Source organism: Jaculus jaculus, chromosome 22 (assembly GCF_020740685.1).
Source record: "Jaculus jaculus isolate mJacJac1 chromosome 22, mJacJac1.mat.Y.cur, whole genome shotgun sequence".
Taxonomy (NCBI): Eukaryota; Metazoa; Chordata; class Mammalia; order Rodentia; family Dipodidae; genus Jaculus; species Jaculus jaculus.
In genome coordinates, this window is record NC_059123.1 from 4,360,356 (window position 1) to 4,386,001 (window position 25,646).

General features: G+C 46.7%; 2 protein-coding genes across 2 annotated transcripts in view; one reads left to right on the forward strand and one right to left on the reverse strand.

Annotated features, from left to right (window-relative positions):
- Window positions 1–1,773: 1,773 nt before the first annotated feature.
- On the reverse strand, window positions 1,774–18,353 carry LOC123456432 (CGG triplet repeat-binding protein 1-like). Its single transcript, XM_045139600.1, has 3 exons — window positions 18,255–18,353; window positions 17,914–18,122; window positions 1,774–2,294 (listed from the first exon to the last, which is right to left on the reverse strand). The coding sequence occupies exons 1-3, from the start codon at window positions 18,351–18,353 to the stop codon at window positions 1,844–1,846; spliced, it is 759 nt and encodes a 252-aa protein (XP_044995535.1). The 3' UTR covers window positions 1,774–1,843.
- St8sia1 (ST8 alpha-N-acetyl-neuraminide alpha-2,8-sialyltransferase 1) overlaps window positions 17,918–25,646 on the forward strand; it is a 161,007-nt gene continuing 153,278 nt past the window's right edge. The window contains exon 1 of the mRNA XM_004664420.2: window positions 17,918–18,890. Coding sequence (XP_004664477.1) covers window positions 18,655–18,890 — 236 coding nt within the window. The 5' untranslated portion in view covers window positions 17,918–18,654. The remainder of the gene's footprint in view (window positions 18,891–25,646) is intronic.

Genomic DNA, 25,646 nt, shown 5'->3' on the forward strand with positions numbered 1-25,646 from the left:
TCTAGTGCAACATCAGTCTCCTTACTAGACTAACAGCTGTTCTGCCATGTTTGTTGGTAGTACTAATTAATATTCAGACAATACTGAACAGTTCAAATCACATGGAATTCTGAAAAACTAGAATGATTATTTTTTACTCTGAAAATAGTGCTATAAAACTCAATTATTTTGTTAGCTTCTTCAGTGTCCTACCATCTTCATTTAAACATGGTCTCCTGCGATTCTTTCCTGAGGAAGTGAAAACCAAACCCAGTGAGCTGTGGCCTCATGTGCTTTACCAGCTGCAGCCTGTGTCGGGTGTTATGGGGGCTGCTTGAACATAGCCCAACAGGAGAAAAACATAAACTTCAAATTTTGACAAGTGATTTTTTTTTTTTTGGTAGCATTAAGCTTTAAAAGTAGAAAACAAAAATATAAAAGCAGATGGTCATTTTTCTGATAGCCTGACTTAGGGTTTACAGTCTGTAAAAGACCCTATAGACAACTGTTTCTTAAAGATGCAAACTGTAGTATTTTTACTAATGTTAGCTTTTTACTTAATGGAAATTTGTGGCACAATGACGTCAAGTCATATAAAGTTATAAAATACCACTGCTTTGTAAGAGAAACATAAACTCCAATGTTTTCAAATATATTTTTTAAAAATATTAAAGCTCTAGTTCTGTTATCAGTTGCTAATTTAAATTTGAACCCCCTAATGGAGAGGACTTATCTGGGCTAAATAACTTTGATAACCTTACAGTATAGTGAGGTTCTAATAAACTAGACATGGCTGACCTTAACCAGAACTGATTATTTCTGACTCAAACAGCTAGGCAGCAAAAATCTACTACAAAAATCTTGCCCCAGTTTCCAGAAAACTGCTTACTTGTCCAAGTTTAAAAACTTTCTGCCATCAGAGACAAAGCAGATAAAAGTGAAAGTAAAATTTGTTTTTAGTCTATTTGCCTAAATAAACTCTTCAAAAATCTTAAGGAAAAGTGATGTCTAGACAGCATCTTTATCATTTGATCTGTCAGCCAAAAAGTAACTACTAATTCCCTGTACAGAGGAAATTCAATTGCAGTATTTAAAAGATCAGTCCCATAGTCTTAACACCAAGACATGAAAAAGTTTGCAAATCCAAGATGATGCTTAATATGAAAGCCACTGTTCAAAAATTTGTGTTCATTGTAAGACTAAAATCTTGTCACTGCAAAATCCTCCACTTTAGTCTTTCAGTCACTTGAAGCTGCTACTAAAAACAGTACATCTTTAAAAGGGAGAGAGAGACAGGAAGTGAAGGAGAGTGAAGTGAAATACATATAACAGTTTGAAATGAAGTCATTTTTTTCCTAGGGATCTCAAGCAGTAAGAACCTTTTTGTACATTCCCTTATGGATCTCAAGCTAAATGAACATTCCACTAAAGAGGGTCCTCTAGTCAGAGTAATTCCTTTAAGTTACTGTGAGTGCTATGTCATGGCAGCAGCTTCAATTTCCTAGGCTAGACTCTTCAATCCGAATAACTAAGTAACCTCATAAGAATATTCATACATGGCAACGGGCTAAAAACGCAGGGCAATTCCTCCATGCACACGCTCAGGAGAAAAACCATCCATTTTAAAGATCACCATCAGGTACACTCTATACCTAAGTTTTGCTTTATACCACTGGTGACTAAAATTAATAGTTTTGCAGTGAGGTCTTTTTTTCTTTCTGCCTGCAACTATATACACATTGCAAAACTATTCCGTATCACATGATTTTAAATGAAATAAATATAAAAATGAACTACACAATCAACACGTTAACTTTAATACTCCACATTATTTATCTTGATCACAATGGTGATAACCTCCTTGTCAACAATCTTGTGAGTTGAGGAGCTGATTCTCATTCTCATAGCCATCAGGCAGATATGCTCTCCTCAGCTGGTCTGACTTAGGTATGGAGCCTCCATTCTTCACATGGCGAGACAGGAAAGCATGAACTGCTGGATGATCGGCCTTCTCCAGGGGGATGTTGGCTTCCAGGCACTTTTTCACAAAGTCCTGGATAACACTGACTTTCTCTGTTTGTGCAGTACTGTTGCACTGGAGAGACGCAGTGAGTGGCCTCTGCTTCTTCCTCACGTTCTGCTCTTCGAATTCCGCCTTCCTCTTGGTATGAGTCTTTGACTTGAGGTGGTCACTAATGGTAGACTTGCGGACGTGATTCAGAACCACACTGCAAGACGTGCAGAAGAGTTTTCCTCCGTCTTCGTGGAGCTCACCTCCAAATTCAGTGACTCGATCCAGGGGTGTCACATACAGTCTTAGAACGATTACGAGAATAGTTCCATTCTGACTTTGAGTAAGGTTCGAATTAGTTTCCAGTTTTTTTGTTTGTTTTGATACTTAAGGTTCTCCAGCGCAAACCCAGGCACTTTTCCGTTTGCTCCAAGCGGGAAATGCCTTGAAATCAGATTTTCAACAAGTGGTGGTGGGGGAAGAGTTTCTGGGCTTGCACGCCGGAGACGAGAGGAGGAGGAAGAAAAGGAGGAGCAAGGCGTTGAAGGAGGAGGGCCCGCGGCCGCCGTCGTCCGCTCCAGCCCCGCCGCGGCCGCCGTCGACTAACAAAGATTTTGACTTAACTCATTATTAGATGATTTACAGTTACAATGGAAGATGGATGAGAAATGTATTTAGTGTGTCAAGTGTTAAAATGTAAGTATTATTGCATATGACTCTTTGTAGATGTCTGGTTTGAAATAGAAATATTAAGAGAAACGTTTTTATTTTTATTTTATTTATTTATATTTGGTTTTCTGAGGTAGGGTCTTGCTCTAGTTCAGGCTGACTTGGAATTCACTATGTAGTCTCAGGGTGGCTTCAAACTCATGGCAATCCTCTTACCTGAACGTCCTAAATTTTGGGATTAAAGATGTGTGCAAGCATGCCTAGCTAAGAGGCAAGTTTTTAGATTAAGAAAGTGATAAGGCTGCAGAGATGCCTTACCAGTAAAGGTATTTGCCTGCAAAGCTAAATGACCTCGGTTTGATTCCCCAGGACCCACATAAGCCAGATGCACAAGGTGGCCCATGCATCTGGAGTTTGTTTGCAGTGGCTGGAGGCCCTGGTGTGCCTATTCTCTCTCTCTCTCTCTCTCTCTCTCTCTCTCTCTCTTTCTGCTTCTTTATCTCTTGCTCTCTTAAATAAATAAATAAATAAAAGAATGGCATAAACACTGGGCTGGAGAGGTAGCTCAGCAGTTAAGGTGCTTGCCTGTGAAACCTAAGAACTCATGTTCAAATCTCCAGGTCCTATGTAAGTCTTATGCACAGTGACACAAGCATATAATGTCACACATGCATCCAAGGGGCACACACGTCTGGAGTTTGTTTGCAGCAGTCAAAGGCCCTGGCATACCCATTCCTTCCTCCCCCATGTCAATAAAAAAAATTAACAAAAAGAAAATGGGATAAACACCACTGCTCGGTCAAAGGACTCTTCTTATAGAATCAGTACAACATTTTTGTCTGCTTACCAGATAGACGCTTCTCCAGAGACTGTGTGTGTGTGTGTGTGTGTGTGTGTGTGTGTGTGTGTGTGTGTGTGTGTACATTGTTCAAAGAGGCCCTGCTGCTTGCTGTGTGGGCACACACGAAGCTCACCAGACCGTTCAGTGACATTACAGCCTTTTAAGTTGCAAAGTAGAGCATCTATTATGGTGAAACTGGAATAGTAAAAGAAATGCTGTTTTCACATCAATACGTCAGGAGATGTGGCCCCACGTCCATGCAGCTCCCTGAACTGAGGAAAGAGCCATCAGTTTTCTATTGAATTAGTTAGATCTTGGCTCCTGGGGACCGTGATTGTGTGGTGGTGTTGTACATGGGGAATTTGCCTCCTATTAATCATGTTCATAATGTCTCTTCAGTTGTAGTCTTTCAAGGGTTTTGAATGCTTTTCAGTAGCCATGATGAACTCAATAGATGGTGCTAATAAGGACAAGTAGCTAAAAGTACAGGAAGGGTCATTGAACGACACCACTGAGGTTCTAATGTGTAACTACAGATGTCTGTGGAAGGAATGTCTGTGGAAGAAGAAAGGGTTCCTCAGGTGTGGAGGGGACTAAGAGGATTACAGGGGTGAATACAGTCAAACACATTACAGGGCTGGGGAGGTGGCTTAGCACTTAAGGCACTTGATTGCGAAGCCTAAGGACCTAGGTTCGATTCCCCAGTACACACGTAAGTCACATGCAGTCTTGCTGCAGGTTTGTTCTGGTCTTAAGACTTTATTATAATCAGAGAGACAGAATTCAGGGACAGACACCATGTGACATCTTATCAAATATCCAACTTTGTGGAGAATGTGTTAGGTGCGTACAGGAATCTACTTCTGTTTGTATGTAAATTCATGCCTGTTTAATCCATAATCAGTTTTGACCAAATAACCACAAACTCTTTAAACAACTATAATTCACAACTTATGAATTCAACTAATTAAAGCTTCCATCTCTATAAAAATAGTTCATAAGTTTAACACAACCCATTTCCTTAAGTGCTATGAAGTCTTTTAAACTATACATTAAACGTCCATAATTTTTACATTCCTTTAATTGTGAGTATTCCAAAATCATCTTAAAAAAAATCTGTTGAGGTCCTGGAGGTTGATCCCAGGGCTTGTTCACGTGATAGGCATTCTACCACTGACCACGTCCTCAGCCCTGCTGCGCGTCCACGTGCACAGAGAACTGGCCGCATAAGCACAGAGTCGGTCTCCGCTCCTCTCTCTTCCCGCTCATTGGAGCTCTTGTCAGAGTAGTTTTCATGATAGATACTTTCTGGGGCTTAAAGAAGATAGAACTCTTTCTGATTTATGTTATATTTCTGTGAATTTTCACTCCTTCCTTCCTTCCTTCCTTTCCTTCTCTCTCTCTTTCTCTCTCTCTTTTTTTTTTTTTTGTTAAGGCAGAGTCTCACTCTAGCCCAGGCTGACTTGGAATTCACTACATAGTCTCAGGCTGGTCTCGAACTCACAGTATCCTCCTATTCTGGCTCCCAAGTGCTGGGATCAGAGGCTTGCGCCATCATGCCTGGCTTTTTGTGAGTTTTCTATGTACTTACCAAGAAGGACCTAAATGTTATACTTTCAGAAATGAACAATATCACTTGTGATTAAAGAGTCATTTCAGGGCTGGAGAGATGGCTTAGCAGTTAAGCACTTGCCTGTGAAGCCTAAGGACCCCGGTTCGAGGCTCGGTTCCCCAGGTCCCACGTTAGCCAGATGCACAAGGGGGCGCACGCGTCTGGAGTTCGTTTGCAGAGGCTGGAAGCCCTGGCGTGCCCATTCTCTCTCTCTCCCTCTATCTGTCTTTCTCTCTGTGTCTGTCGCTCTCAAATAAAAAAAAAAAAAAAAGTCATTTCAGAGTAGATTCAGTTTACTAGCATACTGTTACGCAAGGTAAAGGGTACTAGTTGCTCAATATTTAAAGTATAATGATGAATTACATAATAGAATTATGGCATTATTATCCAAGTACTTGAAGTATAATTATGTTGGTGTAGATCCTTAATGCTACTTTACTTTTTTAATTTTTACTTTTTGATCACTCCTTCCTCATTCCTATGATTTTTGTTTTTATTTGGTTTCTTTTTCTCTATGTACTTGAGAGAGAGAAAGAGGTAGAGAGGGAAAACGAACTCCAGATGCATGAGCCAACTTGTGCATCTGGCTTTACATGGATACTGGGGAATCAAACCTGGGATACTTTGGCTTTGCAGGCAAGTGACTTAACCACTAAGCCATCTCTCCTGCCCCAAAGAGGTTCTTTCTTTTTTTTTTTAATTTTATTTATTTATTTATTTATTTATTTATTTGAGAGCAACAGACACAGAGAGAAAGACAGGTAGAGGGAGAGAGAAAGAATGGGCGCGCCAGGGCTTCCAGCCTCTGCAAACGAACTCCAGACGCATGCGCCCCCTTGTGCATCTGGCTAACGTGGGACCTGGGGAACCAAGCCTCGAACCAGGGTCCTTAGGCTTCACAGGCAAGCGCTTAACCGCTAAGCCATCTCTCCAGCCCCCCAAAGAGGTTATTTCTTATGGGAGGAAGGTATGCCATAGTGTACTATTCAATTGTTAATGTGTACTTTTGTGGCTAACTTCATGCGCACCTTCATGTGACTTCTACATTGATTTCCACGCTGTTTCACCTAAACATCTGTGGGGAAAACAGTGGTCCTAGTTCCACGGAATATGAGAACTGCCATAGGCACGCTCATGACAAGAGCATTTAAGTTTGTTCTCCAAGAGACTCAGCGATGCTTTCTGTGCCGGCACTAAGGGAGGACGATTGACAACGTTTCTGCAGTGAGGGGCCTTTAGTGCTTGGTTTCATCATGTGAGGGAGATAATTCAGCTTACCAAGAAACCACACTTGGCTCTCAACTGACTTTGTTTTGCTTTATAGCTACACCCATGGGAAACGTATTCTGCATAACAAACACAAAATGTCTCATGTAGTCTCTACTTCAATCATACTTGATTTTCCTTTATATATTTAGTTATGTATTTAAGAGAAAGAGGCAGAGAGAATGAGAGAGAGGGAGGGAGGGAGGGAGGGAGGTAGGGAGGGAGGGAGGGAGGGAGGCAGGGAGGGAGGGAGAGAGAGAATGAGCATGCCAGAGTCTCCAGCCACTGCAAATGAATTCTAGATTCATATGCCACCTTATGCATCTGGCTTATGTGGGTCCTGGGGAATTGAACCAGGCTTTGTAGGCAGATGTCTTAACTGCTAAGCCATCTCTCCAGCCCCTTGAATCTCTTTTCATCCTCTCTTCCCTCTTCAGCTCTGTTTATCTGCCCTCCTCCTCTTCTTCCTCACCTTCTTCTCTTTCTTCTCTCACTATACTGTCTTTTCATCGCTGCCGTGTGTGTGTGTGTGTGTGTGTGTGTGTGTGTGTGTGTGTGTGTTGGGGGAGGAAAGAATTGCTACATTGTTGTTGGTTGTTCTCTTCATTCTTCTTCCTACAGCTGTTGTATCTTTCCGTCATTTCTCTTTACGGGTCTATATGGAAAGAGTTAATTACATATATGATCAAACCCTCTATGGTGAAATGACTGACTGTCCTCCACTGGTAGAAACAGGGCTGTAGTGAGATCTAAGGCAGGCACACTGGCATGATTAAAACTACAGAGAGAGAGAGAGAGAGAGAAAGAGAGGATCTTCACAGTATTAGATTTTAATTTGTTTTGAAACTTACTTTTTTAAATTTTGCTCTTTTGAGGTAGGGTCTCGCTCTAGCCCAAGCTGAACTGGAATTCACCATATCGTCTCAGGGTGGCCTCAAACTCGTGGTGATCCTCCTATCTCTCCGTCCCTAGTGCTGGGATTAAAGGCCTGTGCCATCCTGCCGAACTTCAAACTTATTTCTATTTGAATTTTACATATGGTAAAATTAAAACTATTTGGGTAAAGTTCTGAGTTGTGAAATATTCATAGTCATGTAGCCACCATCATCACAACTAGAATTCAGAGAAGTCTTATCACCCAGAAGGGTTTTTTTGTGACATCATTTTCTCATCAGTCTGCATATAGTCTCTGCATCTGGCGACCACTGATGTAGATGATGGAATTATGCTTTCTCCACAGCGTCACGTGTCTGGAATTGTACAGCAGACCACCCATGGAGCTGATGGCTTTGCCCACTGGCGATGATGTATTTAGGTTCAGTCTCACCCCGGCATCAATAACACTTTTTTGTAAATTGCTGAGTCACCCTCCTCCTTATGGATGTACCAGAATTTATTTATCATTCACCAGTTAAAGAATACTTCAGTTATTTCCGGACTTAGCAATTATATATTAAGCTGCTCTAAACATCTGTGTTCAGGTTTTGTGTGAACACACATTTTTATTTCTTTTGGATAAATAATGGAGAATGGGATTGCCGAGTCATCAGTGAGTAATGCCTCGCTCTGCTGCCAAAGTGCTTCCCTCCCCTAAGGGTCATCTCGGGTTCCTGTCAGCTGATGGACGAGGGTCTACTTTGTTTTGCATGACCACAAACATTTCACATTGCTCATGGCTTTTAATTAATGAATGAAGTTATTCTAGTAGATGTTTAGTGGCATCTCACTGTAGTTTAAAATAATTATTAATGAGTTCTGATGATGTTCATATAGCATGTGATTATTTTCCATTGGTATCTCTATTTTGTCATAACCTTTATGAAAATCTTTTCTCTGTTTTATATTTATTGATTTACTCTTCAGTTCATTTTATTTTTTTTTAGAGAAAGGGGGGAAGAGAAAGAATTGACACTCCAAGACCTCCACCACTGCAGTTGAACTCCAGACGCTTGCGCCACCTTGTGCCCCTGTGCAACCTGGCATGCTTACGTCACCTTATTTGTGTGTCTGGCTTATGTGGGACCTGGAGTGTCAAACCTGGGTCCTTAGACTTCACAGGCAAGCGCCTTAACTGCTAAGCCATCTCTCCAGCCTGCTACTGAGATTTTTGCTAAAGACTGCCTTAAAGCTACACATCAAAGGCACATGAAAGGTGATAGTAGCCTTGCTGATCATGTGAGCTTCCCTCTCATACGTGAGAGCAATACTGTCACACAGCATTCCCTAGAGATGGCACATTTATGTGGCTAAAATACAGGCTTCAGCATGACTGCAAGTTAAACTTGAGAGTGTCTGTGAGGGCATTTCCACACAGGTTTAACTGAAGAAGTAAGACCCATCATGAGCGTGGGCAGCGCCATGCTATGGGCTGGGGTTCCTGATGAATACAAAGGGCAAAGTGAGCTGAAGACCAGCTTTCATGGTTCCCTGATCCAAGAAGACGCGACTGGGTGCAGTGTGAGCAGCTCCGCCAGCTGCCACGTTTTCCTGGTCAAGATGCATCTCGCAAGCCAGGATAAAACCCATCCTTCATGGAGATGGTCTTGAAAGGCATTTTATCTCATCAGCAAGAACAGTGACTAATACAGGACTGGCCAATCACTTATCCCTGGAACTTCAAAAAAGAAAATCATGGAAAATTCCACAGCTTTCTCGAAATGATCTGTGCCTAAGCCTTTTGCTGCTATAACTAATGCAATTCACATAACTTGTCGTGGAACACCACACTTGCTATGCGTTACCTGAACTGTTGCCTCAGTGCATCCAGAGAGGGTTGAGAGCGGTGGCCTTGATGAGCACAGCGTGTGGCAGTGACTCCTCTGAGCCTTGACCTTGTGATAAGGAAGGACCTGCTCATCCCGATACACACCAGGAGAGGGACTGGCAGCCAGGGTGGAAAGACAGTGAGACAGGGATGTTAGTAAACCGACGCAGGACAAGCTCGATACGGTCTCTGCCATGTTGTTTGCAGTACAGTCTGATAGCGACAGTACCCAGGTAAAATGGGGCCCAGAGTGACACCTTTACAGGAAAACTGTGAGGGGTCTCACCTATGGCAAGATGCCACCAGTAGGCATCTTCTATATATTGTTTCCATCATATGTATATCACTGCAAATTTAAAAGACATTGATATTTCCCATGGTGATCATTTACAGAGGAGCAGACCTGGTGTCTGAGCCTTCAGAGCAGGAAACAATTGTATCTTACTTTATTATTTTATTTTATATTTTTGAGGCAAGTCCAACAGACTCCTCTTTTTTTATGTGTGAGAGAAAGAGTGAGAGTGAGAGAGAGTGAGAGAGAGGCAGAGAGAGAGAATTGCACCAGGACCTCCAGCCACTGCGCTCGAACTCCAGATGCCCGTGCCAGCTTTTGTGTATGTGTGACCTTGTGCACTTCTGTCACCTTGTGCGTCTGGCTTACATGGGACCTGGAGAGTTGAACGTGGGTACTTAGGCTTTGCCAGAAAACTTAACTGCTAAGCTATCTCTGCAGCCCAGGAACTGGCTTTTTAGCAACGTCTCCAGGTGAGTGTTGTGCACGTATAGCGTGAGAAGCATCAGTGTAGCTGTTCACGGGGCTGGAGAAGTGGGTCTGCCGTTGGCGTGCTTACAGACCTGCTGGCCCGGGCTGGAGTCTCCCAGGCCCCTGCGGAAAGCCAGAGGCACCAAGTGGCGCGTGCACCTGCCGTTCCTGTGCAGCGTTGACTCTTGTCACGACACAGACTGGCCTCGCTTTCTGTTGGTACAGATGAAGGGAGACTTAGGTACTGGACGTAGGACTGACATTTTCAAATACATCACGTTACACAGAACACAAATTTTAAGAAGCCATTTACTGGCACCAGCAATTAAATTTTTATCATTCTCTTGGTAGGCAGCCAGGTAGCAATCTTAGTCAGAGTGGGCTCACTGACTCCCTCATTCTGGCTCCTCTGGCCACGCTCCCTGGCCCTTTTCTATTATACTTATGGTGAATTTTTATTTTCTCCTTCTTCTTACATTTACTATTGATTCTATTTGTAAGTGGTCACAAAATCCTCTACCTGACAAGATCTTTGGGATTCTGAAAGGTAATTGACTTTAGAAGAGAGAAATATGTGGTCCAGAAAAATTATGACTTCATAATAATGGTTCATTATGGATGGAATATCCATGAGAATGGCATATTGTTTGTTTTTAATTTAATTAATTAATTTGCCAGCAGACAGACAGACAGACACACACACACACAGAATGGGTGTGCCAGGGTCTACAGCCACTGCAAATAAACTCCAAATGCATGTACCACTTTGTGCATCTGGCTTTATGTGGTCATAAACGTGGGTCATTAGGCCTTGCAGGCAAGCTCCTTAACCACTGAGCAATCTCTCCACATAATTTTTTTGTTGTTGTTTTGATTTTCGATGTAGGGACTTGCTCTAGCTCAGGCTGTTCTGGAATTCTCTATGTAGTCTCAGGGTGGCCTCAAACTCATGGCGATTCTATTAACTCTGCCTCCCTAGTGCTGGTATTAAAGGTGTGAGCCACAACGTCCGGCCATATCAGTTTTTTTCTCTTATCCTACTGTAGCCAAATTCCTGACAAGATTCAACTTAAGGGACGGGTTTTGTTTTTTATTAATTTATTTATTTTGGGGGGGCTCATGCTTAATAGTACAGTCCATTACGGAGGGAAAGGCATAGCAGTGGGTGCGTGAGGCGGCTGGCTGACATCTGGGCAGGTTCGGAAGGAGAGAGAGAAAGAGACGTAATGTGATCAGCTCTCTCACTCTTTTTGTCCTTTGTATTCATGGGGACTCCAGCTCATGGGATGGTGATGCCACATTCAGGGCAGTTCTTATGCCCTCGAATAGTGCTTTCTGGAAACACCCAGAGAGACACACGACAAAGTATACTTCTCTAATGTCCTAGGCAAGCATCTTAACCACTCAGCCATCTCTCCAGCCCTATATCACATTTTTGAATAATTAGTACTTGTTATTCATGTTATTAAGATTGCACATTTAGGGCTAGAGAGATGGCTGAGTGGTTAGGATGATTGCCTGCAATGCCTAAGGACTCATGTTTGACCCTCCAGGTCCCACATAAGCCAGACATACAGTGACAGAAGTGTGTAATGTCACACATATGCGCGAGGGGGTGGATGTGCCTGGAGTTCAACTGCAGAGGCTAGAGGCCCTGGCACACCAATTGTCTCCCTCCTCTCTCTCTCTCTCTCGCATAAAAAAAGGCCAGTCTTATTTGCTTGCCTAAAGAAAAAAATGTTTATTTTCCTGTATAACTTTTTGTCTCACCTGGAGTTAATTTTTGTATCATCTTCATATTGTTTATTTATTCATTTATTATTATTTATTCATTTATTTTTTGGTTTTTCAAGGTAGGGTCTCACTCTAGCCTAGGTTGACCTGGAATTCACGATGTAGTCTCACAGTGGCCTCGAACTCATGGCGATCCTCCCACCTCTGCCTCCCAAGTGCTGGGATTAAAGGCCTGCACCACCATACTGGGCCTTATCTTGTTTAGTTTTAGCCTTAATCTAGCTAACACAGACATGCGCATTTAACTTATGAGTCATTAGCTCACTATATTGCTGAGCCTGGCCTCAAACTCATGATCCTCTGCCTCAGAGAACCTCCAGGTGAGTCCCACCACAGCCAGCCCAAGCACCTGTTCTTACCATCCTCCAACATTCGGGTGGTCTCTCAGTTCTGTTTTTATCTGAAAGAATTCCTTCCTCAAAGCCGGGCGTGGTGGTGCAGGCCTTTAATCCCAGGCAGAAGTAGGAGGGTTATCATGAGGTCAAGGCCACCCTGAGACTACAGAGTGAATTCCAGATCGACCTGGGCTAGAGTGGGACCTTACCCTGAAAAAACAAAAATTGACACCAGCAAAACACACACACACACACACACACACACACACACACACACACACACACAAAGTATTCCTTTCTCAGATTCTCTATCTTCCAAATACTGATTTTCTTGCTACTCTCTTTACTGGTCTTTGCCCATTAGGCTTTGTAGATAAGTGCCTTAACCTCTAAGCCATCTATCTCCCTAGCCCCTATTTAATCTTCTTTTTTTAAATAAAATTTTTTTTATTTATTTATTTGAGAAAGAGAAACACAGAGAAAGAGGCAGACAAAGAGAGAGAGAAAGACAGAGAAAATGGATGTGCCAGGGTCTTCAGCCAGTGCAACAAATGAACTCCAGACACATGTACCACCTTGTGTGGGTACTGGGTCACTGAACCTGAGTCCTTAGACTTTGCAGGCAAATGCCGTAACCGCTGAGGCATCTCCCCAGCCCCTATGTAATCTTTTAAAATTATTTCTTTATTTATATGTTTATTAATTTTTTTTTTTTGATAGAGAGAAAGGGGGAGAGAGAGAGAATGGACATGCCAGGGCCTTTCAGCCAGTGAAGGAACTCCAGACACGTGCGCCCCCTTGTGCACATGTGTGACATTGCACGCTTGCATCACTTCTATCTGACTTCTTGGGACTTGCAGATTCTAACATGTCTTCTTCGGGCTTTGCAGGCAAGAGCTTTAACCACTAAGTCATCTGTGCAGCCCTATTAACCCTTTAATAAAAGACTTTTTCATCAGTCCTTGACTTCACCTAGGCTGGTCGTAATGATCGGGTCTCTGTTTCTGGTGAGTGCTCCCGTCTTGCTCTTTCCAAGGCTTCGCTTCCATAGTGGCTCCGTCTCTTCCACCTGCTTCAGCTACAAGTCACATTGCAAAAGCTCAGGTCACGTTAACTTATTATGCAAAGTAGCTCTGCACCTAGTGTTTACTGACTCTGTGGGTTACTTACTGTAGGACATAGCTTGCCCTGAGAGAAAAGTCTTAGCTCTGTAGGACACTTTATGAGCTGCTGAGTGGTGACAGGGGACAACTGTGTGACACTACTGTACTTGTTAAGGAAGCATTATTGTCATCTTTATTGACTTTCATAATAAGACTAAAATATGCTGTTTCCCACCCACCCTTGCACAGTTCTTCTAAAAGGAGATTAACGCTGGGTATTATGGCACACTTCTGTAATCCCTGCTCTTGGGAGGTAGAGGCAAGAGTGTTAGGAACTCAAGGCCATGATACCTAGTGAGCTCAGGGCCAGCCTGAAAGAAAGAGTGGGTCAGCCCTCGCTCTGGCTCACCTGAGCAGGAAGGTTAAGCCCGCGACAGTAAGGCTATAGAAATCCTTACCAGGGGTGGCCTTCTCTCGGCTGCCTCTTCATCATTCCGGAAACTTCAGGTCCTGGTGAATCTCCCCTCCTCTTCGCCCAGCTGGGCTGAGAAAAACAGGGAGCCCCCTGGACCCCTCTCGACGCCCTTCTGCCCTCCACACGGCAGGAGCTCTGTGTGCTTTCTTTTACTTTCGCTCTAAATCTCTTCACCTTTCTTCCAGGCCCACATCATGGGCTCTCAGACCACATGAGCATCGATTTTCCTTTCCTGGGTTTTGTACTTCCCCACATAGATACAATAAATTAATAAAAAAGAAAAGTTTGGGAACACTAGTAAAACGGCAACCATGCATTGTTTCAGGTTATAATTTAGTCATATCATTAATGTGATTTTTTAAAAAAATATTTATTTATGTGAGAGAAAGAGAGAGAGAATGGGTGTACCAGGGCTTCCAGCCATTACATACAAACTCCAGATGTGTGCGCCACCTTGGGCGCATGGCTTACATAGGTCCTGGGGAAATCAAACCTGGGTCTTTAGCCTTCACAGGCAACTGCTAAGCCATCTCTCCAGCCTGGATAATGTGATAGTCTGCATTATCAAATTGACTGGACTGAGTACATCTACACACACACACACACACATACACATATAATTTTTATTTACTTATCTGATAGAGAAAGGGGGGAAGAGAGAGAGAGAGAGAGAGAGAGGGAGAGAGAGAGGGGGAATGGGCATGCCAGGGCCTCCAGCCACTGCAAACAAATGCCAGACACGTGTGCCCCCTTGTGCATCTGGATAATGTGGGTCCTGGGGAATCAAACCTGGGCCCTTTGGCTTTGCAGGGAAACGCCTTAACAGCTAAGTCATCCCTCCAGCCCATCTAGGGTATTCTTAAAGAAAGCCTCTGGGTGTGGCTGTTGAGGACATTTTGAGAGATAATTAGATCGTGAAGGCTCTGATCTAACGAATGGCGTAAGTTGTTGATGGATTCATAATACGCTAACAGTACTGGGAAGTAGAGCGAGTTAGAATGTAGGGCCCAGGTAGAGGAAGTAGGTCACTGGGGATGTCCTTGGCAGCCAGTCCTTGCCCTCACTTTCTCCTGGACGCTGTCTCTTTGCTTCCGTTGCAAGGACGTGAGAACTTCCCCAGCGCCTGCCCCACCACCAAGACGACGTCCCACCTCACCCCGGCCCCGAGCCCACAGAGCCAGACACAGGGAATAAAAGCTGTGAACGCAGGAGTCCAAATAAACCCTGCCTCACCTAAGTTGTTAGGTCAGGTCTGTTGTCACCGTGATGGGAAAAGTACCTCACAGACACAGTAGCGACGCCAGTGTCACTTTGGAGGCGGGCAGAGCGAAGATGAGAGTCTATATAACCAAGGAGCACACATAGCTGCCAGTTACAGAGATGGCATCCAGCTGAGCTAGTGTACCAACGAAACTCAGGCCTATTCTAGACAACGTTAAGAGAGCTATCGTCCATGAGTTAACACTGTTGTGTCCACTAACCCACTCAGAAGCAGAACTAAAAGTCATACTCGGGGCTGGAGAGATGGCTCAGCAGTTGGGGGGCTTGCATGTGAAGCCTAACAACCCAGGTTCAATTCCCCAGTACCCGCGTAAGCCAGATGTACAAAGTGGCATACACATCTGGAGTTAGTTTGCAGTGGCTGGAGGCCCTGGTGTGTCCATTCTCTCTCTCTCTCTCTCTGCCCCCTCCAATCAATCAATCAATCAAATTAAATAGTAACAAAGAAAAGAAGAAAATGTCAGTATCCATGCCAAGGATACTCAAGGTGTAAGATCAGATTCCATCCAGCGTGGCTCACGAGCTCGGGAAGAAGGGGCAGCAGCACTGGGTGGCGCTCACGCTGCCCTGAGTCACTAGACGGGAAACACTGCTGCAGCTGTTTGACTGGCTGGTGTTTGTTGGCATCCTTACTGTATTTACTCTGCCAATATCCCTTGAGCTTGAGGAAGAAAAGAGAAGTAGCCATGAATCATGGTTGATCTTGATTGTTCACTTGACAGGATCTAGAATCACCCAGGAATCAAAGCTCTGCATTTTCCTGGGCGGATTATCCAGGTTACATTGCCATAGGAAGGCCCACTTTATCTGCGGGTGGCTCTATTCCGTTGTCTGGGTCCTGGAGTGGATAAAAAGCAAGAAAGTTAACCGACCACTGACACTTGTTGCTCTCTGCTTCCTTCCTTCCTGTGGTCTGCATGTGGCCTGTTTGCTTCAAGTTCCCGCCACCAGGTCTTCCTGGCCATGTTGGGCTGTGTCCCCTCAACTGTAAGCCAACACAAACTCCTGCTTCTCTAAGTCACTCTGGCCAGGTGTTTGGTGGCTGCAATGAGGGATGTATAATGCAAGTTGGTTTATGTTTTATTGAAATCCCAGGGGGAAAGTGGCATATGGTTTATCCACAGCCCTGCAACTGTAGAAACGTTCCCTGCCACTCTCTCCTTTTCAGAGTGGAACACTTTGGGCTTGTACTTTAGGACTTGATGGGAATCCTGGCTTATTTAATTTTAAATTGATTAATTCATTTTAATTAATTGAGAGAGAGCAGGGAGGAAGAAGAGAGGGGAAGGGAGACAGAGAGGCGGAGAGACACAGAGAGAGAGGGAGAGGGAGAGAGAATGGGCTCATCAGGGGCTCCAGCTGCTGCAGAAGAACTTCAGCTGCGTGCACCACTTTGTGCATCTGGCTTATCTGGGTCCTAGGGAATCAAAAACTGAACCTGGGTCCTTTGTCTTTGCAAGCAAGTGCCTTAACCACTAAGCCATCTTTCCAGCTTCCTGGTTTATTTATTTGAGAGAGTGAGAGACAGAGGGAAAGGGGCGGGGAAGAGGAAAATAGAGAGAGTGGGCACACCAGGGCCTGCAGCCACTGCAAACAAGATGCAGACACATTGGCCACCTTGTGCATCAGACTCATGTGGGTACTGGGAAATCGAACCTGGGTCCTTAGGCTTTGCAGGCAAGCACCATAACTGCTAAGCTGTCTCTCCAAGCCCGGAAATCCTAGTTTTAAAGAACTCGAATTGGGCTCCACTGTGGTGAGATGTGACTTTGGGGTATCAAGGTTTCCCCTGTCTCAAGGGTCTTAGCCAAGTACCAGAGAGGCCTGTGGGACATGTCTGCCAGTGGAGGGGAGTGGGCAGTTCCGAGACTGCACATAGTGTTCGGAGAAATGCCACTACTGGCGTTCATGCTTGGCAGTAACCGCACCTACTTCTCAAGTTCCACCTCAGGCGCAAGAAGATGTTGGAAAACAAGGTACCTGGCCACGAAAATGGTCTGGGAGGCAGGCTGTCTTGGGTGTGAACACAGCGACCTACGTGAACCCACCCATTCAGTTAGAATTGTGGCGTTAGATTTTGGTTTCCCGATGGATGACTAAGCTGGCTTGTCCTTTATGCAAACAGAATGGGCAGCCGCTAGGAGGTACCCGAGCCATGTGTCTTTTACAGGGCAAGCGGAAAAGGCTCATGGCGAGCCCTCTTGGCTAGAAAGGGTCCAGGCGGGTGGCGCCTTTCCAAGGTCGCCGTTGTGGGTGGTGAGGAAGGAGCCCTGGGAAGGATAAAACAGTCTTTCGATCTAAAAGGGCGGAAGCGGCAGAAGCACCTCCTAGGAGAAGGTATGTGGTCGGTGGGTCTGCGTGGCGGGACACCAGCTGTCTGTACGTCCATATCCATCTGTCTGCAAAGGGGCAGATCTCCCCGCCCCCCCCCCAGCGGGGTGGAGGACCCCGGTGTGCGCGCACCTCCCGGCGCGCACCCGTGAGCATCCCCGTGTGTGCGTGAGCGCATACGCGCGCGCAAAGACGCGCGGCTCCAAGGACCCTTACAAACCGGGTTAAAAGGGGCTGCCTCCCCAACCCCAGCCCCGGGGGAAAGCCATTCGCGTCCATCAGCTTCCTTAGCTCGGGTTTCAGAGAGACTGGGGCGGATCTCGACCTGGGAACGCTGGCCCAGTGCAGGACGAGCAGGAAAAGGAGGAGGAGGAGGAGGGGTCTGACTAGCGGCCGTTGGGCGCAACCCGCGCCCCCCCCCTCGGTCTCCGGGATCTGTGCGCGCGCGCGCACGGGGCGCAGGGGCCGCTGTTTTGATTGAGCGCCGGGTCTGTGGAGAGGCCAGGGTGTGGGGTGGGGTGGGGTGGGGAGGTGCGGGGGTGTCGGACCTCGGGGTGCAATTCTCGGGAGGCAATTCCGCGGGTGAGGGGTGGGGGAGGAGGAGGGGAAGGATGAGGGGGAGGAGGAGGAGGAGGGGAGGAGGATGAGGGAGACCTTGATTTCCACCAATCCCCGGGCGTGTGTCTTGCGGAGTCCGCCGGAGGACGCCGCGCAAGGGCTGCGGCGCGCCGCTGATTGAACTGATGGGAGCGAGTTCTTTTCTTCTCCGCGACCACGCATGCGGAGCCACCTGGGTCCCGGCTGGCTCGACCGTGGCACCGGGGGAGGGAATCCGAGAACGGTCCCGGGCCACCGCCGTGGAAATTTCCAAGGACTTGGCACTGTCTGGAGAGCGCGTCTAAACCGGGTGCCCGGCGGCGCGGGAGGCGGGGAGGGGGGAGAGCGCTGCGAAAGGTGCTGGAGCGTCTCACGGAGGGGAACGTCGCATGCGGGCCACATGTCTGCGAAGGAACCGCGCCTATTCCCGGACCTCAGCCCAGGGCGAAGGTGATGCTGGTCCACCGCCGCTCTCCAGGGAGCCCCCCCGCCCCGCGTGCCCGGACACCTCCTGCAGGGAAAAAGCGACCATGGCTCTAGCTCGTGATTTGCCTGGAGGTGACTTCGCCTAAAAAGAAATCCTTGACAAAGTTGCTTCTTGGAAAGATTTTCTTTTTTTTGTGCTGACCTCTGGGAGCCTTGGGGTAGGGTCGAAGCAGCAACAGCAGCCTCGTGCATGCTTGTGCATGCATATGTGCAAACAAGAAAGAAAGGTGTGTGTTTGTGTGTGCATGGGGGGCCGGCCGGCGGGGTGACCCTCTGCTGCCAGTTCACCTGGCGTCGTGCTGAGCTTTCGGCCACCCCCAACACCACCCCTGGACGCCTGGGAGGCGATGAGCCCCTGCGGGCTGGTCCGGAGACACGCGTCCAGAGGGGCCATGGCCGTGCTGGCGTGGAAGTTCCCGCGGACCCGGCTCCCCGTGGGAGCCAGTGCCCTCTGCGTGGTGATCTTGTGCTGGCTCTACATCTTCCCGGTCTACCGACTGCCCGACGAGAAGGAGATCGTGCAGGGGGTGCTGCAACAGGGCACGACGTGGAGAAGGAACCAGACAGCTGCCGGCGTGTTCAGGTACCTCTGCGCCCTCGTCCCCTCCCCTCCGGAGCCCCCCCCCCACACTCTTCCTATCCTGCCCCCCGTGCAGAGGTCAGGGTCGCCAGCTGGGAGGCATTCCTGTCCCTGAGGCTTTCTTAAGTCAGGGTCCTTTCTCCATCCCTTACCGGGAGAGATGCGCAGACAGACACCTGCTTGGCGCAGTTGGCCCCAGCAGTGGTGGGAAAGGAGCAGGATTACTTAGTCCCTTGTACTTGATGAGGGTTTCTTTCTCGGGCTCTGCAGGCTGTTGGAAGCTGGAAGTAGGTGAGGCGGGGCTGGGAGAGATCCCGCGGTTGTGACGGGTGGACCTCGGGGCAGTGGACAGGAGCCAGGCTCGCCCGCAGCTTTGCGCAGTGTGTCCACAGCTAGAGCGCGCGCAGACCCGTCCTGCTAAGGCCAGAACGTGCCATGGGGGGGTGTGTGTGAAATCTCAACAACTTTTTCATGACATCCTTTCTCCTCTTACTGAAGTCACTTGCCCAAGGTCGTTCATTATCTTTCAAGGGTGAGTGCTGGAATTCACACCACTTAAAAGCTCTAAAGCCCCCAGTTCTTTTATTTTTTTTTTCCCCCTTCTTTTCTTGGTTTAGACTTGGAGAAGCTTCTGGAAGAAGGAGGATGTTGTTTTAGGGAGGAACTTGAAATCACACCACAAATAAACAACCAAAAGCAGGTTTGAATTCAGAAGCCTGTAGATTCTCTCCCCCCTCCCCAGAAGTGGTAGTTTCTCCTGTTTGGGGGAATTTTGGGTTAAGGGCTCGGAAACAAGTTTCCATCATGGGCAAGGGCCCTGGAGCTAGATGGAGAGGTGGCCAGGCGGCTCTGCGTGCGTGCAGCGGGCAGAGCAGAGAAGGGCTCCTACCACAGGGAGGTGTCCTTCCCTCTGGGGCTGAGATGTGGCCCTGGCTCCTCGGCGATTAGTGGTCCGAGGGAGGAGCGCCTGGGCAGGAGAGCTGACACCAACAGAAAGGATTTTCATTGCTGTTATGTCAGGAACACACACACACACACACAGACACACACACACAGACACACACACACACACACGGCTTTTTCAAAATATAAGGATTCCCTGTCCTTCTCAAGACTGGCCCTGGAAAGGTCAAAGAGATGAAATTGACCTTCTAGAGAGAGGCAGATGAACTTTCCCTTAAATTGAGGGGGAAGATTTTTTTTCTTCCTCCTCTCTTTTTTATAACTGCTATCACCAAGTTAAAAAATAACCTTGCTTCCTTTAAAAGTACATAGGGCTGGTTTTCTTTCACCTTTATAATATTGATTGTGGGGCTCGGGTGGGCAGAAGGCGCAGCGCCCAGCCATTCTTTTCTCTGTAGACACGGGCACTTGCATTGCAGGTAATAAATAGACAAAAGTGAGTTAAAAACTTCTTCTTGGCTTACAGCGACGGAGCCTGTGTTTTAATATGGGAAGAGGAATCATGAAGTCCTGTTAAGAAAATAGGATTCTTTTGAGAGGACACAGTCCAGTGGAAAAATGCTTCATATTTTAATAAACACTGGCTGATAATTTCCCAGACACATTTGCTCCCTGCTGTCTGTAACCTGGAATGATCTCCAGTGTGTCTGGCTGTCATGTGATCTGCTTTCTGTGTCCAGACAATTGCTTACTTAAATCCGTACACTATAACGTGTGCCTAAGCACGCACCCCTCAGACTTAGTGCCTGTACAACTGTGTAAAAGACGTTTGCTTGTTGCAGTTTACCTCAGATGAGAGTCTTGGATTTGTGCGTTGCCGGTATCACGACCCCATCAGCAGCAGAGTATCGTCTGGGTCACTGTAACTCTTGGATTCTCAACTTTCCTATTTATCAAATGCTAACAAATATCTCTCCCTTGCAAGGTTGTGCTGAGGTTTAAATCGGGCAATTGCATACTCAGAAAATGTTATAATTGTTATAAGTTGTGATTTCCTGTGTACGTTACAACTTCAGCGAGGATACCTGGCTAGCCCATCAGGATTGGAAATGCCTCGCCTGTCACATTTATAGAGAAATGTCACTTGTCACTTCCTCTCCTCCCTGCTCACAATACCTATGTGAATAACGAGACAAAAGACTTTTGAAAGACTGGAGACATTTCATGTTTGTTAAGTCAAAACAATGGTTTATACTGGCAACTAAAGTTGACCATTTTTCAACATCTGCGCTGTTAGTAGAGGGATGCACAAGCATTGGTTAAGTCGCAAAGAGATCGGCCAGAGCCGTTCTTCTGTTCCTTAAGAGTCACAACTTGGACCAACACGTGTCTGCATTTTTGCCGTCGGAAACATCCGCGCAGATCCAGTTAGATGTACACAGTGTGTGCTTTTGCAGAGAAACAGCTGCAGATTTGTTTATAAGTCTTGGGACAGTGTCATATACAAGTGCACGTATATAGGCATAAGCATATGTTCACATAGGTGCAGTCATTCGACCAGTGCTTAGTAGGTGACCACTATGTTCAGCATAGGTGTCAGGCCCAGGAGGATGGGCGTGGGTGCCTGCTCTGAGAGAGCTGACCTCTTAGCAGGGACACAGTGATAAAGCAAGAGAAATGACCCAGCACAGTGACGGGGAAGGACATTCAGTGCCAAGAAGACTAAAGAGAGGAACTGCCTGGGTTTATAGGCACCAGAGTTTCAGATGTGGTCTTGCCCTGTGTCCCCTCTTCTCGGATTTTCTTCTCTTGGCTCCTAGGGTGGGAATGTTGGTAAAATGTAACATAGATGGTGGCGAGGTTGTCACAGAGCTGAAGGCCTAGTGGACCAAGGACGGAAATGTCCAGACACTCACAGTGAGTCAGTGTTTTCCTAGAAACTTGCTTTCCTCCTGTTGCCTTGGACGCGACAGGTCGAGCAGTATGGAAGGCTCTAAGCAGGAGAGCGTTGTCTTGTCTCTGCCGTCAGAGTCCTGTGTCACCCCAACTTATCGGGGAGGACCTGCCATGGTGGCTAGGAGAGCAGTCACCAAACCAACAAATCAGCGTCTCACGATTGTTTGCCTGTTGCTGAGGGGGCTTAGTATGCATTGGCAGCTTTTTGTTTTATTTTGTTTGTGCTTTTGTGTTCAGGGTCTCAAGCTGACCTTGAGTCTCCTGTGTGGCAGAGGAAAACCTTGGACTACTGCTGATCCTTCTTCCTTCACCTCCTGAGTGCTGAAATGCCAGACAGGTGCCACCATGCCTCACTTTAGCGTACCAACTTTAATCCTCATGAGGATTTTTTTGTAGGTGGATGAAGATGAACACAGCCATGCTTCTGACACCAAAGGACTTGTTAGATTCCCATGGACGCATCTCAGTCCGTGTGCAGGTGACCAGCCGGACATAGGGCATGTGCCGTAGTAGACGCAGCACAGCCGAGGGCAAAACGTTGGAGCTGCTCACGTGTGGCTCTTGAGCTCTTAGAACTTCTGCTTCCCTGCGTATGAAATGGAGTTGGTTGGTAATTTCTCACACATCTGTAGTGTAAGGGACATGAGCGCACACAGCAGGCATGCTGGTCACATCTCAGCTTCACACAAAGTCACGGTCACAGCAGAACCCTGAGCCAAGCTCCGGGGAAGTGGGCAGAGCGCGGTCTTTTAGCTGGAGAGGAAGGAGGACATCGGAAGATGTGAGACAGGAGGTGCAGTTTGTGGTAAGCCTCGAAGGAAGGACGGGCGGTGGGTGACGAGGTGAGGGCGGAAGGAAGAAAGCAGAGAAGCGTGCAGGTGCCCAGCGTGGCTCCTGAAGGGAAAATTGTCAAGTCACGCAGGAGCAACCTGGGAGAGAGGAGGCTTGGAGGTCAGTAGATGGCGGTTCCCAGTCTCTGAAGGTACCTAAGGCATGCCTTGAGAGAAATGGCCCAACATCAGTGTGTCACATCGGCAGGGGACCCGGGGGACCGAGGATGGGGTAATGCAGCAAGGTGGCTTGAGAGTACTGTAGCCTCACTGAGTTTGAAAAATGTCCCTAAGCAGACTCATTCCACCTTCCTTTTCTAAATCCCCCCACCCCGTTTTTGTATGTGTGTGTGTGTGTGTGTGTGTGCACAGATGTGTACAATTCTTCCACGCACATGTGGAGGCCAGAGGAGAATGCTGGGTGTCCTCTGGTGCTCTTCTATGTTTCTTCTTCTTCTTTTTTTTTTTTTTGAGGTAGGGTCTCACTGTAGCCCAGGCTGACCGGAATTCACTATGTCATCCCAGGGTGGCCTTGAACTCACAGCGACCCTCCTATCTCGGCCTCCCGAGTGCTGTGATTAAAGGCGCGCGCCACCACGCCCAGCTTCTGTGTGTTTCTGGAGGCGAGCCTGTCACTGAGCAGGGAGCCGGTGTTCTCAGTCACCGCAGCTGGCCAGCGACGCTCAGCGACGCTCCTGTCTCCACCCCACACGACGTGGCTGCACTCGGCTGTTCGCGCGAAGCTCGGGAACTGGACTCGGGGATTTAGACCTTGGCAGGGCCTCATGCTTGCACAGCAGCTGCTCTTACCCACCAAGCCGTTTCCCCCAGTTTAAGAACTATTCATTTATTTGGGAGAGAGAGAGGAGCACAGAGGGAGAGAGACAGACAGACAGAGTGAGTATGGGCATGCCAGGACCTGTTGCCATTGCACACAAACACTCCAGGGGCATGCTCCATTTTGGGAATTAAACATGGATGGCAGGCTTTGCAAGCAAACACCTTTAACCGCTGAGCCATCTCTCCAGTCCTGCTAGTGTAAGTTGATCTTTTTTATATAAATATTTTACTTTATTTATGAAAGAGAGAGAAAGAGGGGGGTACACATTAGGACTTCCATCCACTGCAAACAAACTCCAGACATATGTGCCATCTTGTGCATCTGGCTTTATGTGGGTACTGGGGAATCAAGCCTGGGTCCTTTGGCTTTGTAGGCAAGTACCTTAACTTCTAAGCCATCTCGCCAGGCCGACTTGATCTTTCTTTATGTCGTTTCTATTCTTCCCTCACTTTTTATTTTTTTCAAGGCAGGGTCTCACTATAGCCCGGGCTGACCTGGAATTTACTCTGTAGTCTCAGGCTGGCCTTGAACTCACAACAATCCTTCTACCTCTGTCTCTCAAGTGCTAGGATTAAAGGCATGTGCCACCACCATGCGGGCTCTCTTTCCTCACTTTTGAGCTCAGGGATGTTCAGAAAGTTTCTATGTTACCTCAGCTGCCCTTTGTGCTGAAAAGGAGGTGTGGATATCAATGTTTGGGGTATAGGCGTGGTGTTTGGAATCAGGGAATTGTGGAATCTACTTTGAAATCATAGCTTGGGGAAAAGATGATCTAATAAGTTTTGATACTTAACAGAATAGTGTAGAAGCTATGTGTGGTGGCTCATGCCTGAAGGAAGGCTAAGGCAGGAAGGTAATGAGTTTAAGGCCAGCCTGTGTTACATAGAGAAAACTTGTCTCAAAAGCAAACTGAAACAAAGAAATGAAAACAAAGAAGTTATAATTGTTCTGTAGAGTTACAAATATGGGAAAAACCCTCCAGTGATGAATATCATAGCAAAAGTTTATCATTAAGATTTACCGGATACAAAATGTAGCAGGCCCATTTTTTTTTTTTAAACCACTTGTTCCCAAAGCAGTTCTATAAAGTAGATTTTTTGTATGTCCTTTGTTTTACAGATGAGAGTATGGGAAGTCTGAGAGCAAAATGATGGAATTGGTTTTCTAACTTGGAGCCTTTTAGCTTAAACCACCTGCTTATTCCTTGGTAATGTTGGATAAACGAGGCATTGTACATTTTCTTTCTTGTGATCCGGCCTTGATTTCCTTTCTCCATGTCATCTTTCATCTGTTTTGAGGTTTATGTCTCAGTGACATTGCACTCCTTATCATTTTGGAGCTAGGCCATGTCGTTAGGGCTGTCGTTATGCCTGGAGTTTCCTTATTGAAGGATCACATCCGCCTGTTCTTCACCCTCCACTTTCAGGTCATCCCTTGGGAGTGTATGGCAGTCTTGTGAGTGATTGCTCTGAGGTTAGCTCTGCTCAGGTCCTGCTGTCACCCTTGCTGAGTGCATCGTTGAACAAGGCAGCCTTCGTTGCCAGTTGTCTAGTAACAAATGTCTTCTTTGAGGATTTCTGTGAAAATCAGATAGGATAAGTGGCTGAAAATGCTTACCAGCTGTTTCCTCCCTCCAGCTAGCGTTCAGTCCACCCTCCCCAGCGTGGCTTCCTTCATCCTCCCTCCTCCCCGCCTCCCTGGGCTAGATGAGAAGCTTCCTGTACATTTTCTTTAGACCATGCACACAGCATTTAGCATTCCTTTCTTATATCTGAAAATAGTCACAGCTGTGTGTTTAGCCACTATTACCATAGAAGACTCTGGGACTGCCATAGTGAACTTAAAATTCTGGCTGTGTTGGAGTTTATAAGCTAATGAAAAGAGATAGACATTAGACAGGTAAATATACAAATGCCTAGTAATGGCAGGTGTATTCACTGATCAGGTCGTGGTTTGTTAACTATTTGTTTACATATTTGAGGCAGAGAGGTAGAGGTATAGCTAGGTTGGTAGATGGATGGGTTCTGAAAGAGAGAATGGGCACATCGTGGCCTCTTGCCACTGCAAACAAACTCCAGACACATGCACCACTTTGTGCATCTGGGCCATCGGGCTTTGCAAGCAAGTGCTGCTGAGCCGTTCTCCAGCCCGATCATGCTGTTTTAAAAGGAGCAGTCAGAGCTGGATGTGGTGCATGCACATGATCTCAGCACTTGTGAGGTAAAGGCA

What these genes read in the sequence shown, in the direction of transcription:
- LOC123456432 (XM_045139600.1), bottom strand. Translation starts at nt 18,353, where the DNA reads ATGGTCGCTTTTTCCCTGCAGGAGGTGTCCGGGCACGCGGGGCGGGGG. An exon ending in CACCTTCGCCCTGGGCTGAG is followed by an intron (nt 18,123 to 18,254) that starts GTCCGGGAATAG and finishes CACCCGGTTTAG; the next exon opens with ACGCGCTCTCCAGACAGTGC. An exon ending in GGCGTCCTCCGGCGGACTCC is followed by an intron (nt 2,295 to 17,913) that starts GCAAGACACACG and finishes AATCGTTCTAAG; the next exon opens with ACTGTATGTGACACCCCTGG.